Here is a 17,362-nt window from a genome sequence, read left to right as displayed (position 1 = left end):
GTCTGTGAGTGTCAGTGAGCAGGAGTGAGTGCTGTTGCTATTACAAAGGGAAAAAGTGCTGGGCAAACTCAGGGGTCTTAAGGTGAATAAGTCACCTGGACCAGATGGACTACATCCCAGAGTCCTGAGAGAGGTTGCTGAAGAGATAACTGAAGCATTGCTCATGATTTTCAAAAATCACTTGATTCTGGCATGGTCCCAGAGGACTGGAAGATTGCAAATGTCACTCCACTCTTTAAGAAGGGAGGAAGGCAAAATAAAGGTAATTATAGGCAAGTTAGCCTAACCTCAGTGGTCGGGAAAGTGCTGGGAGACCAATGATAAAATAAGTCAAAGTCAGCATGGTTTCTATTAAGGAGAATCTTGCTTGACAAACCTGTTAAGAGTTCTTTAGGGAAGTAACAAGCAGGGTGGACAAAGGAGAGGCAATGGATGTCAGTTACTTGGATTTTCAGAAGGTATTTGTTAAGGTACCACACATGAGGCTGCTTAACAAGATAAAATCCTGTGGCGTTACAGGAAAGATACTGGCATGAACAGAGGAATGGTTGACAGGCAGGAGGCAGTGAGTGAGAATAAAAGAGGCTTTTTCTGGTTGGCTGTCAGTGACTAGTGGTGTTCCTCAGGGACAATACAGGGACTGCTACTTTTCACATTGTTTGACAATGATTTAGGTGATGGAATTGATGACTTTGTGGCAAAGTTTGCTGATGATACTAAGATAAGTGGAGGGGCAGGTAACGCTGTGGAAGCAATGCGATTGCAGCAGGACTTAGACAAATTGGAAGAATGTGCAAAGAAGTGGCAGAATGGAATACAGTGTTGGGAAATGTACGATAACGCATTTTGGTAAAAGGAACAAAAGTGCAGACTATTATCTAAATGGGGAGAAGGTTCAAACATCAAAGGTGCAGAGGGACTTGGGAGTCCTTGTGCAAGACTCCCAGAAGGTTAATTTACAGGATCAGTCTGTGGTAAAGGCGGCAAATGCGATGTTGGCATTTACCTCAAGGGGAATAGAATATAAAAGCAAGGAGATAATGCTGAGCCTTTATAAGACACTAGTCAGGCCGCACTTGAGAGTATTGTCAACAGTTTTGGACCCCATATCTCAGAAAGGATGTGTTATCATTGGAGAGGGTCCAGAGGAGGTTCACACGGATGATTCCGGGATGAAGGGGTGGACTGTACTCTTTTCCATAGATGCAGCCTCGCCTGCGAGTTCCTCAGCATTTTGCGTGTATTGCTTAGATAGCCAGCATCTGCAGATTTTCTCTTGTTTATGAGGAGCGTTTGGCAGCTTTGAGCTTGTACTCATTGGAATTTAGAAGAATGCACGAGGATCTCATTGAAATCTACCAAATGTTGAGAGGACTAGATAAGGTGGATGTAGAGAAGATGCTTCCTGAGGTGGGGGTATCCAGAACTAGAGGGCACAGCCTTAAAACCGAGGGGTGACCTTTTAGAACAGAAGTAAGGAAGAATCCTTCTACCCAGAGTAGTGAATCTGTGGAATTCTCTGCCGCAGACTGCGGTGGAGGCCAAGTCTGTGGATATATTTAATCCAGAAGTTGATCATTTCCTCATTGGTCAGGAAATCAAAGGATATGTCAAGAAGGCAGTTATATGGGGTTGTAGGATTCCTGAATGGCAGAGCAGACTCGATGGGCTGAATGGCCTAATTCTGCTCCCACATCTTATGATTCTAGCCATCTATACCATTCATTTTATAAACCTTCGCAAGATCACTCCTCAGCTCCAATTTTCAGAGAGAAGAACCCCAGTCTCTTCACTCCAGGTAACATTTGGTGAATCTCCTGTCATCTTCCAAGTACTTTCACATCCCTTTGGTAGGGTGGTGACCACAACTGGGCACTATACTCAGTGCAACTAAATCATGACGCCAAGCACATCAAATAACCTTTTCACAAAGTTATCCACCTGTATCCATTTTCAGGAATCTTTACATTTGCACCCCACGATCTCTCCAAGATATACAGAGTACATATGCTCTATAGATCCCATTGGTATTTAATATCTCAAAGTGCATGACCTCAATTCTTGTCTGGATTAAACTTCATAAAACAACATTCCTTGCAGTTTTTCCAGATGATTTGTATGCACTGTATCCTTAGACAACTATCTTTGTACTGGACATCACAACCAACTTTTATGTTGTCTGCAAATGTACTAATGAGACCCCTACATTTTCTTCCATCATTTATACCTGTTAGAAACAAAGCTTCCAGTTGCTGTGGAACACTGCTGGTCACAGCCTTCTGGTCTGAAAATCCATCCACCACTCTCTGCTTCCTATCACCAAGCCAACCGGGTTCCAGTTTGCCAACACTCTGCAGACCCTTTGTGCCTTAATCCCTTACCCATGGAGACAAATAGAAAACAAACACGAGATTCTGCAGATGCTCGATATTTGGAGCATCACACACAAAATGCTGGAGAAACTCAGGTCAGGCAACATCCATGGAAATGAATGAACAGTTGACATTTCAAGCCAAGGAGAGGAAGGGGGAAATTGTATGAATAAAAAGGTGGGGGGAGGGAAAGGATGACAAGTCAGAAAGTGATCGGTGAAGCCAGGTGGGTGAGAAAGGTCAAGAACTGAAGAAGAAGGAATCTCATAGGAAAGGAGAGTGAACCATGGGAGCAAGGGAAGTTGGAGGGACATGAAAGATGCAGGAAGGGGTGGGGGAAAGAAAAAGCAAAATAAAAACCAGGAGAAATTGATATTCATGCCATCAGGTTAGAATATGAGATGTTGCTCTTCCAACCCGAGAGGGAATGCATTGGGACAAAAGAGAAGTCCACGGACTGACATGGCAGAATGGGAATGGGGAAAGGAACTTAAATAGTTGGCCACGGTGAAATTCCGCTTTTGGCAGGGCAGATGAAGCGGAAGTGCTCAACGAGCGATTCTCCAGCTCATATCAAGTCTCACCAATATAGAGGCAGCGGCATTAACATCGGGGGCACCAGATACATTAGACAACTCCATTTGATTTGCAGGTGAAGCACTGCCTCACATGGAAGTTCTGTTTGAGGTCCTGAGTAAAGGCAAGGGAGGCGGCAAATTTCTACCCTGCTTGGTCCGTTTCTGATGGTTCTCTTCCCTTTCTTGATCACGGTCTCCATCTCCGGAAATATACTGTCAACCGACATATTTTATAAACCACCCAATTTCCAAGGCTATCTTGACCTTATCTCTTCCCACCATGTCTCTGGTAAAAACGTTCTTCCCTTTTTTCAGTTCCTTCGTCTCCACCACACCCGTTCTGAAGATGCAGGTTTCCTTTCCTTCTTCAAGGATCAGCCTCTCTTTCTTCAAAGAATGGGGATTTCCTTCCTCCACCATTGATGATGCCCTCACCTGCATATCCTCCATTTCCCAGATATCTTCCGGTCACCTCAACAGTGATAGAGTTCCTCCTGTCCTTACCAACAACCCCATGAGCCTCCACATCCAACGCATCCGCCACTCTCCACAACTTCTGCCACCCCAAAGGGATCCTACCACCAAGTACATCTTTACTCCCGCCCCACTCTCCGCTGTCCTACATGATTGTCTTGTCTATTCACCCCTCCTCACTAATATCCCTCTTGGCACATATCCCTGCAAGGAAGTGAAATGCTACACTTGCCCATTCACTTCCTCCCTCCCTCCCTCAAAGTATCAAAGATTCCAAAGAGAAGGTAGAAGAATGGGGTTGAGAAGGATAATATACAGGTCATGATGGAATGGCAGAGTAGACTAATTCTACCCCCATGTCTTATTTTAAAATCTTATTTATTATCGGTGGTTAAGATGGTACAGTGCCTATACAAAGTATTCACCCCCTTGGAAGTTTTTATAATTTGTTTTACAACATTGAATCACAGTGTATTTATTCAAAGTTGCTGGTGAACGCAGCAGGCCAGGCAGCATCTCTAGGAAGAGGTACAGTCGACGTTTCAGGCCGAGACCCTTCGTCAGGACTAACTGAAGGAAGAGTCTCTTCTTTACAAAACTACTCAAGCTCTGTTAGATTGCATGGGGATCATGAGTGAACAGCTCTTTTCAAGTCCAGCCACAGATTCTCATTTGGATTGAGGTCTAGACTCTGACTTGGCCACTCCAGGACATTAATTTTGTTGTGTTTTTCAAGCCATTTCTGTGTAGCTTTGGCTTTATGCTTGGGGTCATTGTCTTGCAGGAAAACAAGTCTTCTCCCAAGTCACAGTTCTCTTGCAGACTGCATCAGGTTTTCCTCCAGGATTTCCCTGTATTTTGCTGCATTCATTTTACCCTCTACCTTCACAAGCCTTCCAGGGCCTGCTGCAGTGAAGCATCCCCACAGCGTGATGCAGCCACCACCATGCTTCAGGGTAGGGATGGTGTGTTTTTGATGATGTGCGGTGTTTGGCTTACACCAAACATTGTGTTTAGTCTGATGGTCAAAAAGCTCAATTTTGGTTTCATCAGACCATAGAACTGACTTCACAGTCTCCCATGTGCCTTCTGGCAAACTCTAGCCAAGATTTCATGTGAGTTTTTTTTTAAACAGTGGACTTCTCTTTGCCACTCTCCCATAAAGCTGTGACTGGTGAAGCACCCGGGCAACAGTCGTATGCGTGCTCTCTTCCATCTCAGCCACTGAAGCTTGTAACTCCTCCAGAGTTGTCATAGGTCTCTTGGTGGCCTCCCTCACTAGTCCCGATCTTGCAGTCACTCAGGTTTTGAGGATGGCCTGCTCTAGGCAGATTTACAGCTGGGCCATATTCTTTCCATTTCTTGATGATTGACATAACTGTACTCCAAGGAATATACAGTGACTCAGAAATTTTCTTGTATCCATCTCCTGACTTGTGCTTTTCAATAACCTTTTTGCGGAGTTGCTTGGAGTGTTCGTCTGTCTTCATGGTGTAGTTTTTGCCAGGATACTGACTCACCAGCAGTTGGACCTTCCCAATATAGGTGTAATTTTACTACAACCAATTGAAACATCTTGACTGCACATAGGTCTCCATTTAACTAATTATGTGACTTGTAAAACCAGTTGGCAGCACCAGTAATGATTTGGTGCGTCATATTAAGGGCGGGTGAATACTAATACAATCAATTATTTTGTGTTTTATATTTGTAATATATTTGTAGAGATGTTTTCACTTTGACACGAAAGTGTCTTTTTCTGTTGATCAGTCAAAAAATCCAAATTAAATCCACTGTGATTCAACATTGCAAAACAAGAAAACATGAAAACTTCCAAGGGGGAGGAGGGGTGGTGGTGAATACATTTTAAAGGCACTGTATACTTAATTAGTAAAGAAGAAAAGCAAAGAAAGCTGCAATTGAATGGAGCTGTCCCAATGCCCAATGGAACGTGAGCACATGCATGAGGCACAGAAACAAAGTTAGATATTAAAATGAAGTTTGTGCTGCAATTTCATGTACATACACTGGGATCCTGTTAATTGGGACACATCAGGACCAGTACACTCTGGCTCAATTAACTGGCTACCCTGAAAAGCCAAAGCTTCATGGAAATAGTTATAAAGGTATAAAAAAGACAAACTGAGTAACAAATTACGTATTTAAGTGAAATACAGAACAAATATGAATACCATCACTACCACTACAGTACTATGAAACTGTAATACTTCCTAGCAATTATTGGAGGAATTCATCCAGTGTACGCTGTCGTGTTCTTTTGATTGACTGTAAATGAACTCCTAGTGCAGATAATGTCTGCCTTCACACAATGCTTTCAATTATTGCATCCCCCAAATCTTTATTTTTATTGTAACATTCAAGATGATTGTTAATACCTTCAAATTCTTCATTTACTCCTAACATGAAGTCGTGAAATTGTTTCATTTTCACTCCCAGCCGATTCTGGTATCTCCAAGCCTGAGTGCTCGAAACCACAGTGAGCAAAGCAGTTCTGAATTGTCTTACTGCTTCTTTCTTGCCAACCATCAGTGACAAAAAAGACTGCTGCTTTTTGAGCACAAGCATTTGCAACTGACAATGCTTAAAAACTGTTTGCTCTGAGCACGGTATAGCGACTAACGGCTACACAAATACACACAACTGATGCTAGTTAGAAACTGTTCGCAATAGTTTCCTGCCTCAATTATGTGGCATGGTGTTCCAAATAAAGGGAATCCCAGCTATTTTCCTGATTAGTTTTTTGTTCTTGAAGTGTTGTCCCAAATAAGTGGCTGCCACAATTAACTGATTGCCTAATTAACCAGAATCCATTGTATAAGGAGAAATGGTCCCTCCCCCCCCATTCATAGGTACTTTACATTTACACTCCACACCTCATACCTAACAATGACACACTCCACTCCACAGTTCCTCACCACCCACTTCATCCCCCCATTCACTGACACTCCACACCTCATACCTACACTGACACACTCCTCTCCAGTTCCTCACTACCCCCTTCATCTCCCCATTCACTGACACTCCACACCTACCTACTTACACTGACACACTCCTCTCCACAGTCCCTCACCACCCCCTTCATCCCCCCATTCACTGACACTCCACACCTCATACCTACACTGACACACTCCTCTCCACAGTCCCTCACTACCCCCTTCATCCCCCCATTCACTGACACTCCACACCTCATACCTACACTGACACACTCCTCTCCAGTTCCTCACTACCCCCTTCATCTCCCCATTCACTGACACTCCACACCTAACTACTTACACTGACACACTCCTCTCCACAGTCCCTCACCACCCCTTCGTTCCCCCATCCACTTTCACTTTACACTGACGCTCCACACCTCATACCTACACTGAGAGACTCACTCTGTCGTATCTTCATCTGCCTGTGCTGCTACCTAGAAGAGTTTCTCTTTCCAAGAGTCATTTTATTTCCTGTCAGAGTTTCCTTATGTAGATACCCCTGCACGTAGCGTCACTTACATACATACACACACAGTCGGCCCTCCTTATCCGCGAGGGATTGGTTCCAGGACCCCTCACGGTTACCAAAAAAATGCGGATGCTCAAGTCCCTTATTCAACCTGTCAAAATGCAGTGGACCTTAGGACCCAGCGGAATCCCGGACCTTATTTAACCGGTCTCAGTGTGGTGGACATTAGGACCTGGCGGCGAGGCTCTGAATCCACAGTTTCTGTTCACGAAAATAATCACGATCGCGATTTAAAATAAAGTGGAAATAATAAAGCGATCGGAAAGAGATTAAACGCCATCGGTCATAGGAAAAGCGTTAGGCTACAGTTGGTCAATGATCGGAACAATTTTGAAGGATAAATTGAGAAAAGCCCTGCCCCGATTAAAGCTACAATTATTACTAAGCAACGCAGTGGTTTAATTACTGGGTTTTGGAGTTTTGGGTTTTTAATCCTCAACATCAACCCGGCAGGGATGGACAGTGCACTTGGGAGCGGTCTGTCACTGGATTGAACTTGGGAATTTCCGTTCCTGAGCCTGGCGCTGAACATACGTTTCTTAAGTGTTTTATATGCATTGAAAGGTAAAATATATACTATATACTAAGACAAATGTTTGACCAACTGACGCTAAATAATACCAGGTGTACCTGTTCAGACTTAGTAAGAGAACTTCCGTTTTTTTTCGATCCCGATCCACGATAAACTACGCACATCCTCCCGTATACTTTAAATCATCTCTAGATTACTTATAATACCTAATACAATGTAAATGCCATGTAAAATAGTTGTTATACTGCATTGTTTAGGGAATAATGACAAGAAAAAAAAGTCTGTACATGTTCGAACAACAAGTGCTGGAACATAAAGCAGGATACCAGAAGTATTTTTTTCCAGTTATATAAAGAGTAAAAGGGAGGTGACATTTGATATTAGACCATTGGAAAATGATGCCAGTGAGGTAGTAATGGAGGACAAAGAAATGGCTGATGAACTTAATCATTACTCTGCATCAGTTTTCACTGTGGAAGACACTAGCAGTGTGCCAGAGGTCCATGAGTGTCAGGGAGCAGGAGTGAGTGCCATTGCTATTACAAAGGAAAGAGTGCAAGGCAAACTCAAAGGTCTTAAGGTGGATAAGTCATCAGATGGACTGCACCCCAGGGTTCTGAAAGAGGTTGCTAAAGAGATTGTAGAGGCATTCGTAATGATATTTCAAGAATCACTAGAGTCTGGAATGGTTCCGGAAGACTGGAAGATTGCAAATCTCACTCCACTCTTCAAAAAGGAAGAGAGGCAGAAGAGATTATAGGCCAGTTAGCCTAACCTCAGTGGTTGGGAAAGGGTTGGAGTCTATTATTAAGGATGAGGTTTCAGGGTACTTGGAGATTAATGATAAAATAAGTCAAAGTCAGCATGGTTTTCGTAAAGGGAAATCTTGCCTGACAAATTTGTTAAGAGTCTTTTGAGGAAGTAACGAACAGGGTGGATAAAGGAGAGGCAGTGGATGTCACTTATTTGGATTTTCAGAAGGCATATGATAAGGTGCCACACATAAGGCTGCTTAGCAAATTAAAATCACATGGCATCACAGGAAAGGTGCAGTAATTGTTGGAGGAACTCAGGAGGCCAGGCAACATCTAGGGTAGGGGTCGCCAACCGCTCGATCTTTGAGACTTTCCCAGTCGATCCCGAAAAAAATGAAAAATAAATACACAAATACTGTTGTAATGTGAGCATTATAAAAATAAGTAATACTAATTAGGATAATGGTAATATAGCAATATTTTCGCTATTGAAAACTATTTGTAGAGAGAGATTGTTTCCGGGTTGCGGGGTTTTAGTTCCGTTCTTTCTGCCCGGTGCGCATGTCTGTAGCTCCCCCGCCATGCACCGCGTTTTCAGCGTAGCCTGTGCTGCATCAAAGTGACCAATTAGAACAGATAAGAGTACAGACTGTCGCAAACATCAATATACAGCACTCGCTGGTGATATCCTGCAAGGTAGCTAGCTAGCATGGCGGAGGCTCCACGAAAGAAGGCGAAAACATACAACTTCCATCCAGAATGGGAAGAGGAATTTCTATTTGCCTTGGTGAAAGACAAGTGTGTATGTATGTTGTGCCACCAAACACAAGCACTGACTAAAAGAGGGAATCTGGAGCGGCACCACAACACCAACCACCAGGAATTTAAAGACACCTACCCCCCCCCCCCCCCAAAGAGCGCAATTCGTGCCTGGAAAGTTGAGGAACTGAAATCTGGGTTGAAGGCCCAGCAATCGTTTTTTACAAAACATGCTGCTCAAAATAAGGCTGCTATTGAAGCATCATTTCGTGTAAGTCACCTTTTGGCTAAACACAAGAAGCCTTTTACAGATGGCAATTTATTCAAGGAAGCAATGGTCATTATCGCAGAGACCATTTTAAATTACTTTAAAAACAAAAACGACATCATAACTGCAATACATGATATACCGCTTGACCCTGTAACAGTGACAAGGAGGGTAGAATCACCGTCAGAGGATGTGGATCCACAAGTGTTAAAGGACTTGTCACTCTGTGAATTTTTTTCACTACAGTTCGATGAATCCCTGGATGTAATGCAAACAGCTCAGCTTGTTGTATTTGTCAGAATGGCTTTCCAGGATTTTACAACAAAGGAGGACTTCCTCACTCTTTTGCAATTAAAGGAGAGAACGAGAGGTGAGGATATTTACAATGAGTTTAAAAAATATATCTGTGAAAATGACATCCCCATTCACAAACTGGGGGCAATTACTACTGATGGGGCCCCAGCAATGCGCGGTGTGCGCGTTGGTTTTATAGCACTGTGCCGTCATGATTTTCCTGACTTCCTGAATTATCACTGTGTGATTCATCAGCAGGCCTTGGCTGGGAAGGTCGTGGAGTTTTCTCATGTAATGACACTGGTGGTCAAACTGATAAACTTGATTCGAGCAAAAGCACTTCAGCAACACTTATTCAAGGCGTTATTGGATGAGCTCGATGCCGCTTACGGAGACATAATTCTTCATGCTGATGTTCGGTGGTTGAGTCGCGGTAAAGTGCTACAATGATTTGTTGACTTGCTGCCTGAGATAAAGACTTTCCTGTCAACAAGAAACGAGGAGCACGAGGAGCTGTCAGATGATGCGTGCCTACTGGATTTAGGGTTTCTGACAGACATAACAGCTAAATGAAACGCACTTAACAACCAGCTCATGGGAAAAGACCGACACCTAACCCACATGATCAGCGCAGTAAATGCGTTTAAGGCCAATCTCGGTGTCTGGATTTCAAATTTAGAGAATGGGAGGCTGACACACTTTCCCAACTTGGAAAAAATGTTACAGGCCATCAAGGAAAAAAATGCTTTTCGCCCTGAGCAGTACTGTGCTTACCTAGACAAACTGGCAATAGAGTTCGATCGGCGTTTTGGGGAGTTAAACGTCATGAAAGATATTGCTGCATTTATTTCAAACCCATTTCTGCCACTCGATATAGAACAGATAGCAGCCAAATTCCAGCAAGTATTTGGTGTGCCAAGTAATACTGAAATGGAAATAATTGATTTGCAAAATGACATCAAGCTTAAAGCAAGATCAAGTGACGGTGACTTTTGGGGGCTTGTCAGCAGGGAGAAGTTTCCTCATCTCACCACATGTGCACTAAAAGTCAGTGCCTACTTCAGGTCAACTTATCTATGTGAAATTGCATTTTCACAGATGAAAATTATTAAATCTAAGTACAGGAGCTGTCTTACTGACAGACACCCCACAGACTGTCTCAGACTGGCTGTCTGTAGTTACGAGCCAAATTTCAGGGAACTAGCAGAAAGTATTCAGCCCCAGTCCTTACACTGAGTGCAGCAGTCAATTTTTATTCATTTATTTTTCGTATTGAAATAAAACTAAATAATGAAACTTAGAATTAAAGGTGTGAAGTATTGTAATATTCTTAAAGAAAGACAGCTATGGCCTGTTTGATATGCTGGTTACAGTGTTTTCTTGTTTGAACTAATTTGAAAGTTTGACAGAAGTATTTTGTGTAATTCAAATACAATTAGACCAAATAAGCTGTGTTTTCTCTAAACGATTTAGTAGGCAGATCTTGCCTTTCACTGAGGTCGAGGTAGGGGATCTTGGGCTTAAAAAGGTTGGTGAGCACTAATCTAGAGAAAAGAATAAACAGTCTATGTTTCATACTGAGACTCTTCATCAGGATTGGAAAGGTAGAAGGCAGAATAAGAAAGTGAAGGGGGGGAAGGAGGACAAGCTAGAACATGATAGGTGAGGGGTAAGGTGGGTGTGGGGAGGGGAAGAACTAAGAAGCTGGGAGGTGATAGGTGGGGGAGGTAAAGGGCTGAATGGAGGAATCTGATGGGAGAGGAGAATGGACTATGGAAGAAAGGTAAAGAGGAGGGGCAACAGAGAGGGTGATAGACAGATAAGGAGAGAAGGGATAAGAGAGGAGCCAGAATGGGGAATGGAGAAAAGGCACACGGATGGAAGGTTTTGGCCAGAGATACTGGAATATATTTCCACCTCTAGTTGCCCAGTGAAGGTGAAAGTTTGTTAATTGAACCGCTATGGACAGATCAATCTTTTGCCAGGCCACTGGACATTCATTGGAGTTACATTTACTCCATTTATGTGACATTCGTTTTTACAAACCTGAGTGCCTAATGGTGAAGTTTACTGTGACCAACTTTATGTTTGACAAATGTTGTCTCAATCAAGCTAAAATCAAAAAATGCTTTGTAATTTAGACCATAGGGTCTCCAATAACAAGTCATGGTATTTGGAACACAGGCCTGCACACAGTCCCGCACGTGAAAGATAAACAACAGCAGCATGGAAAACCTACCTCAGCTTTCTCAGTCGATACTAGCCCTGTATTGGCTTCACATTTCTCCTCCATGTGCCAGTCTCCCTGAGGACCCCGGCCATTCCTCTTCACCTTACAATCAACCATTGAATCCAATAGTCCTCCATCAGAATCACTTGTACGAAGTTCATTTGAGGCAGGTTTTGGACTTTCAGCACACTTTGTGTCCTTTTCAAAGGAGGCAGAGTCTGTTCCTTCACTGGACTTGACGTAGACAGGCTGCGTTGCAATGGGCTCAGGGTTAACTCGAGCATTATCCAGATTCTTACACTGAATGGTACGTTTTACCCCAGGCTCAGGTGGCGACTCTGTCTTTCCTGGGGCTTTCACCTTGATGGGGCGTTTGATTCCACGCTCGCATTTTGCTCTTTTTTCTGAGAGGTCAGACAATTTTCCCGATTTTAGCTCTTCGGAACTTTCAATGGGTGAAACCTTCTCTTTCCCAGAATCCTTTGGGGGAATAATCGTGGCCTGCCCTTTATTTTTCTTCTTCTGTAATGGCAATGAGAACATAGGTCAGTGTAAACCCTGCACCTTCAAACTGCATTTTAAAGAACTGTAGAATCTTCCAACACCAATTCGACCCATTGTCTGCACTGAGATCCTGAAAGACCTCTCATTGTCTCACTCCCTGCACTTGCCCCAATCGACCTCCAATATTTTGTTCAAGAATATTTGCATTTACTTTTGGAGAATTATTACTCAACTTGTTTCTGACACCGTTACACTGTGCAGACCAAATTCTCAGAATCAGAGTTAATATAACCGGCAAATGTCATAAAATTTGATAACTTTACAGCAGCAGTACAATGAGATACATGATGAATAAATATAGAGAAAAAGTGGAGTTGCATTAACTATATATACACATCTATTAAATAGTTAAGTTAAAATAAGCAGTGCAAAATAACAGAAATAAAAAAGTAGTGAGGTAGTGAACATGGAGTCGATGTCCATTTAGAAATTGGATGGCAAAGGGGAAGAAGCTGTTCCTGAATTGCTGTGTATGTGCCTTCAGGCTTCTGTATCTCCTTCCTGATGGTAACAATGCGTAGAAGGTAGCCCAAAATGGTGGGGGTCCTTAATGATGGACACTGCCTTCCAAAGGCGTCACTCCTTGAAGATGTCTTGGATACTACGGAGGCTGGTACCATGATAGAGTGGACTAATTTTACAAGTTTCTGCAATTTACTTCAATCTTGTGCAGTAGCCCTCCCGCCCCCCCACCCCCCATACCAGACAGTGATGCAGCCAGTCAGAATGCTCTCCACGGTACATTTGTAGAAGTTTGAGTGTATTAGTTGACAAACCAAACCTCCTCAAACTCCTAATGAAATATAGCTGCTATCTTGTCTTCATTATAGCTGCTCAATATGTTGCATCCAGTGTTAGGTCCTCAGAGATACTGACACCCAGAAACTTGAAACTGATCACCCGCTCCATTTCTGATTCCTCTGTGAGGATTGGTTTGTGTTCCCTCATTTTACTGAGGTCCACTATCAGCTCTTCGGTCTTTCTGACATTGAGTGCAAGGTTATTGCTGTGACACCACTCAACTAACTGGTATATCTTGCTCTTGTACGCCCTTTCATCACCATCTTAAATTCTGCCACAATGGTTATATCGTTAGCATATTTATAGAGGCTGTTTGAGCTATGCCTAGGCACATATAACCATGGGTGTAGAGAGAGTACAGCAGTGGGATAAGCACACAGCCGTGTGAAACACCAGTCAATTGTCAGCGAGCTGGAGATGTTATAACCAATCCACACAAATCGTGGTCTTCCATTCAGGAAATTGAGAATCCAGTTGCAAAGATACCTCGGTTCCCCAGCTTTTCGATTAGGACTGGAGAAATGGTGGTGTTAACTGTTGAGCTATAGCCAATAAACAACATCCTGACATAGGTTCTTGCATTGTTCAGGCGATCCAAGCTGCGTGGGGAGCCATTGAGACTGTGTCTGCTGCAGACCTAATATGATGATAGGTGAAATGCAGTGGGTCTAAGTCCTTCCTGAGACAGGTGTTGATTTTAGCCATGACCAACCTCGCAAAGATGTGAGCGCTACTGGATGATATTCATTGAAGCAACTCACACTGGTCTTCTTGGGCACTGGTATAATTGTTGCCCTTTTGAAAATCCAACTGTAGCAGTGAGAGATTGAAAATGTCTTTGAATACTCCTGCCAGTTAGTTGCCACAGGTTTTCAGAGTCTTACCAGGTACTCCATCAGGCCCGCTGCCTTGCGAGGGTTCACCTTCTTGAAAGACAGCCTGACGTCTGAGACAAAAATCACAGTGTCATTGGATGCTGCAGGGATCCTCGTAGATGTGGTTTTATTCTCCCTTTCAAAGGGAGCATAAAATGCATTCAGCTCGTCTGGTAGTGGAACTTCACTCCCATTCACGATGTTGGGTTTCGCTTGTAGGAAATAATGTCCTGCAAACACTGCCACAGTTGATGTGCAACCGATGCCGTGTCCAACCTCATCGGAATTGCTTCTTCGATCTTGAAATAGCCCTCCGCAAGTCATACCTGATTTTCTTGTACAGACCTGGGTCACCAGACTTAAATGCTACAGATCTAGCCCTCAGCAGACTATGATTCCCTGGTTCATCAGTGGCTTTTGGTTTGGGAATGTACGGTAAGTTTTCGTAGGCACACACTCATCCTACACAGGTCTTAATGAAGTCGGTGACAACTGTGGCGTACTCATCTAAGCAATAAGATGACTCCCTAAACTAGTGGTCACCAACCTTTTTAAGCTCAAGATCCCCTACCTCGACCTCGGTGAAGGGCAAGATCTACCTACTAAATTGTTTAGAGAAAAAACAGCTCAGATTGTACTTCCAATCTGAGGCCTTTTATTTGGGTGAATTGTATTTGAATTACACAAAATACTTTTGTCAAACTTTCAAATTAATTCAAATAAGAAAACACTGTAACTAGCATATCAAACAGGCCATAGCTGTCTTTCTTTAAGAATATTACAATACTTCACACCTTTAATTCTAAGTTTCATTATTTAATTTTATTTCAACATGAAAAATAAATTAATAAAAATTGACTGTTGCACTCAGTGTGATGACTGGGGCTGAATACTTTCTGCTAGTTCCCTGAAATTTGGCTCATAACTACAGACAGCCAGTCTGAGACAGTCTGTGATGCGTAGGGTTGCCAATTGTCCCGTATTTCCCCCGCTAAGGTAGAGTGTTCCTATGAAACCTTTCGTGCCGAAATGCGTTACGCCGAAGCAATTACCATTAATTTACATGGAAAAAGTTTTTGAGCTTTCCCAGACCCAAAAAACTAACCTACCAAATCATACCAAATAACACATAAAACCTAAAATAACACTAACATATAGTAAAAGCAGGAATGAGATGAGAAATACACAGCCTATATAAAGTAGAAATAATGAAGATTAAGCCAAAACCAATTCGTGGGGTAAAAAAAATCAGCATGTACGTGCATGCGCACACAGGTGCCCGTGCAAGGCTTCATGGTCATGGTAGTCTTTCTCCAGGTCAACACAAATGTCCCGGGATTTGACTGCTACTTTTGTCCCTTATTTGGGAGTGAGAAAGTTGGCAACCCTAGTGAGGTGTCTGCCAGTAAGTCAGCTCCTGTACTTAGATTTAATAATTTTCATCTGTGAAAATGCAATTTCACATAGATAAGTTGACCCGAAGTAGGCACTGACTTTTAGTGCTATAAAAACAACGTGTACACCGCGCATTGCTCGGCCCCATCAGTAGTAATTGCCACCAGTTTATGAATGGGGATGTCATTTTCACGGACGTATTTTTTTTTAACTCATTGTAAATATCCTCACCTCTCGTTCTTTCCTTTAATTGCAAAAGAGTGAGGAAGTCCTTCTTTGTTGTAAAATCGTGGAAAGCCATTCTGACAAATACAACAAGCTGAGCTGTTTGCATTACATCCAGGGATTCATCGAACTGTAGTGAAAGATATTCACGTCCTCTGATGGTGACTCTACCCTCCTTGTCACTGTTGCAGGGCCAAGCAGTATATTACGTATTGCAGTTGTGATGCCGTTTTTGTTTTTAAAGTCATTAAAAACGGTCTCTGCGGTAATGGCCATTACTTCCTTGAATAAATTGCCATCTGTAAAAGGCTTCTTGTGTTTAGCCAAAAAGTGACTTACACCAAATGATGCTTCAATAGCAGCCTTATTTTGAGCAGCATGTTTTGTGGAAAGCGATTGCTGGGCCTTCAACCCAGATTTCAGTTCCTCAACTTTCCTGGCACGAATTGCGCTCTCTGGGGGGTAGGTGTCTTTAAATTCCTGGTGGTTGGTGTTGTGGTGCCGCTCCAGATTCCCTCTTTTAGTCAGTGCTTGTGTTTGGTGGCACAACATACATACACACTTGTCTTTCACCAAGGTAAATAGAAATTCCTCTTCCCATTCTGGATGGAAGTTGTATATTTTCGTCTTCTTTCGTGGAGCCTCCGTTATGTTATCAGGATATCACAAGCGATTGCCGATTGTGTCGCCTCTGATCTGGGCCGACATTTACGTGCCGGGTGACACCTAATTAATTAGCTTGTTTATTTCGGCTTTTTTTCTTAAAGATGTGCTGTGTGCATCCCGACTACCGCTGCACCCCTGCATTCTTCGTGGGCCGGTGGTTGTGGACCACTGCCGTATATTGATGTTTGCGACAGTCTGTACTCTTACCTAATCTGATTGGTCACTTTGATGCAGCACAGGCTACGCTGAAAACGCGGTGCATGGCGGGGGAGCTACAGACATGAGCACTGGGCAGAAAGAACGGAACTAAAACCCTGCAACCTGGAAACAATCTCTCTGTACAAACAGCATTTTAGCGAAAATATTGCTATATTACCATTATCCTAATTAGTATTACTTACTTTTATAATGCTCACATTACAACAGTACTTGTCTATTTATTTTTGCTTTTTCTTCGGGATCTACTGGGAAAGTCTCAAAAATCGACCGGTCGATTGCGATCGACAGGTTGGCAACCCCTACCCTAAACAGTCCAGTCCACTGATTCAAAGCAGTCTTATAAGTGCTCCTGTGCCTCCCTGGTCCTCGCTACTGGTCTTTGCCTACACTCTGGGTGTAGAAGTACAGGCAGGTGACCACACTTACCAAAGTGTGGGCATGGCATAGCACTGTAGGCAGTCTTGAACTTAGTGCAACAGTGGTCCAGTGTGATACTTCCTCTAGTACTACAGGTGATTTGTTTATAATAATTATTTAGTGACTTTATCAAGCTGGCATTGTTAAAATCCCCCAAAATGATGGGGAAGACATCAGGATGTGCTGTTTCATGCCTGTTGACTACATCGCTCAGTTCATCTAGAGCCTGTTTCACACTAGTCCAAGGAGGAATATACACTGCTACCAAAACGATCAATAAAATCTCCCACGGCAGGTAAAATGGCCAGCTCTTAATTGCGAGGTATTCCAGGTCTGGTGAGCATATTGGGATGTTACTGACACATTAGTACACAAGGAGTTGATCACAAGGCATAGACCTCCACCTCTGTTTA

The 17,362-nt window shown here is 43.0% G+C and overlaps 1 protein-coding gene across 6 annotated transcripts in view; it reads right to left on the bottom strand.

The window, feature by feature from the left end:
- Positions 1-17,362, bottom strand: part of usp19 (ubiquitin specific peptidase 19) — a 215,667-nt gene that overhangs the window by 130,923 nt on the left and 67,382 nt on the right. For 5 of the 6 annotated variants that reach the window (XM_063068283.1, XM_063068282.1, XM_063068284.1 and 2 more), the window contains one exon: positions 11,797-12,309. The exons of the other annotated variant lie outside the window; for it this stretch is intronic. In XM_063068283.1, coding sequence (XP_062924353.1) covers positions 11,797-12,309 — 513 coding nt within the window. The remainder of the gene's footprint in view (positions 1-11,796; positions 12,310-17,362) is intronic. 6 annotated transcript variants of the gene reach the window in all.

Source organism: Mobula hypostoma, chromosome 15, assembly GCF_963921235.1.
Source record: "Mobula hypostoma chromosome 15, sMobHyp1.1, whole genome shotgun sequence".
NCBI classification, from domain to species: domain Eukaryota; kingdom Metazoa; phylum Chordata; class Chondrichthyes; order Myliobatiformes; family Myliobatidae; genus Mobula; species Mobula hypostoma.
This window is presented reverse-complemented; position numbering and strand designations above follow the sequence as displayed.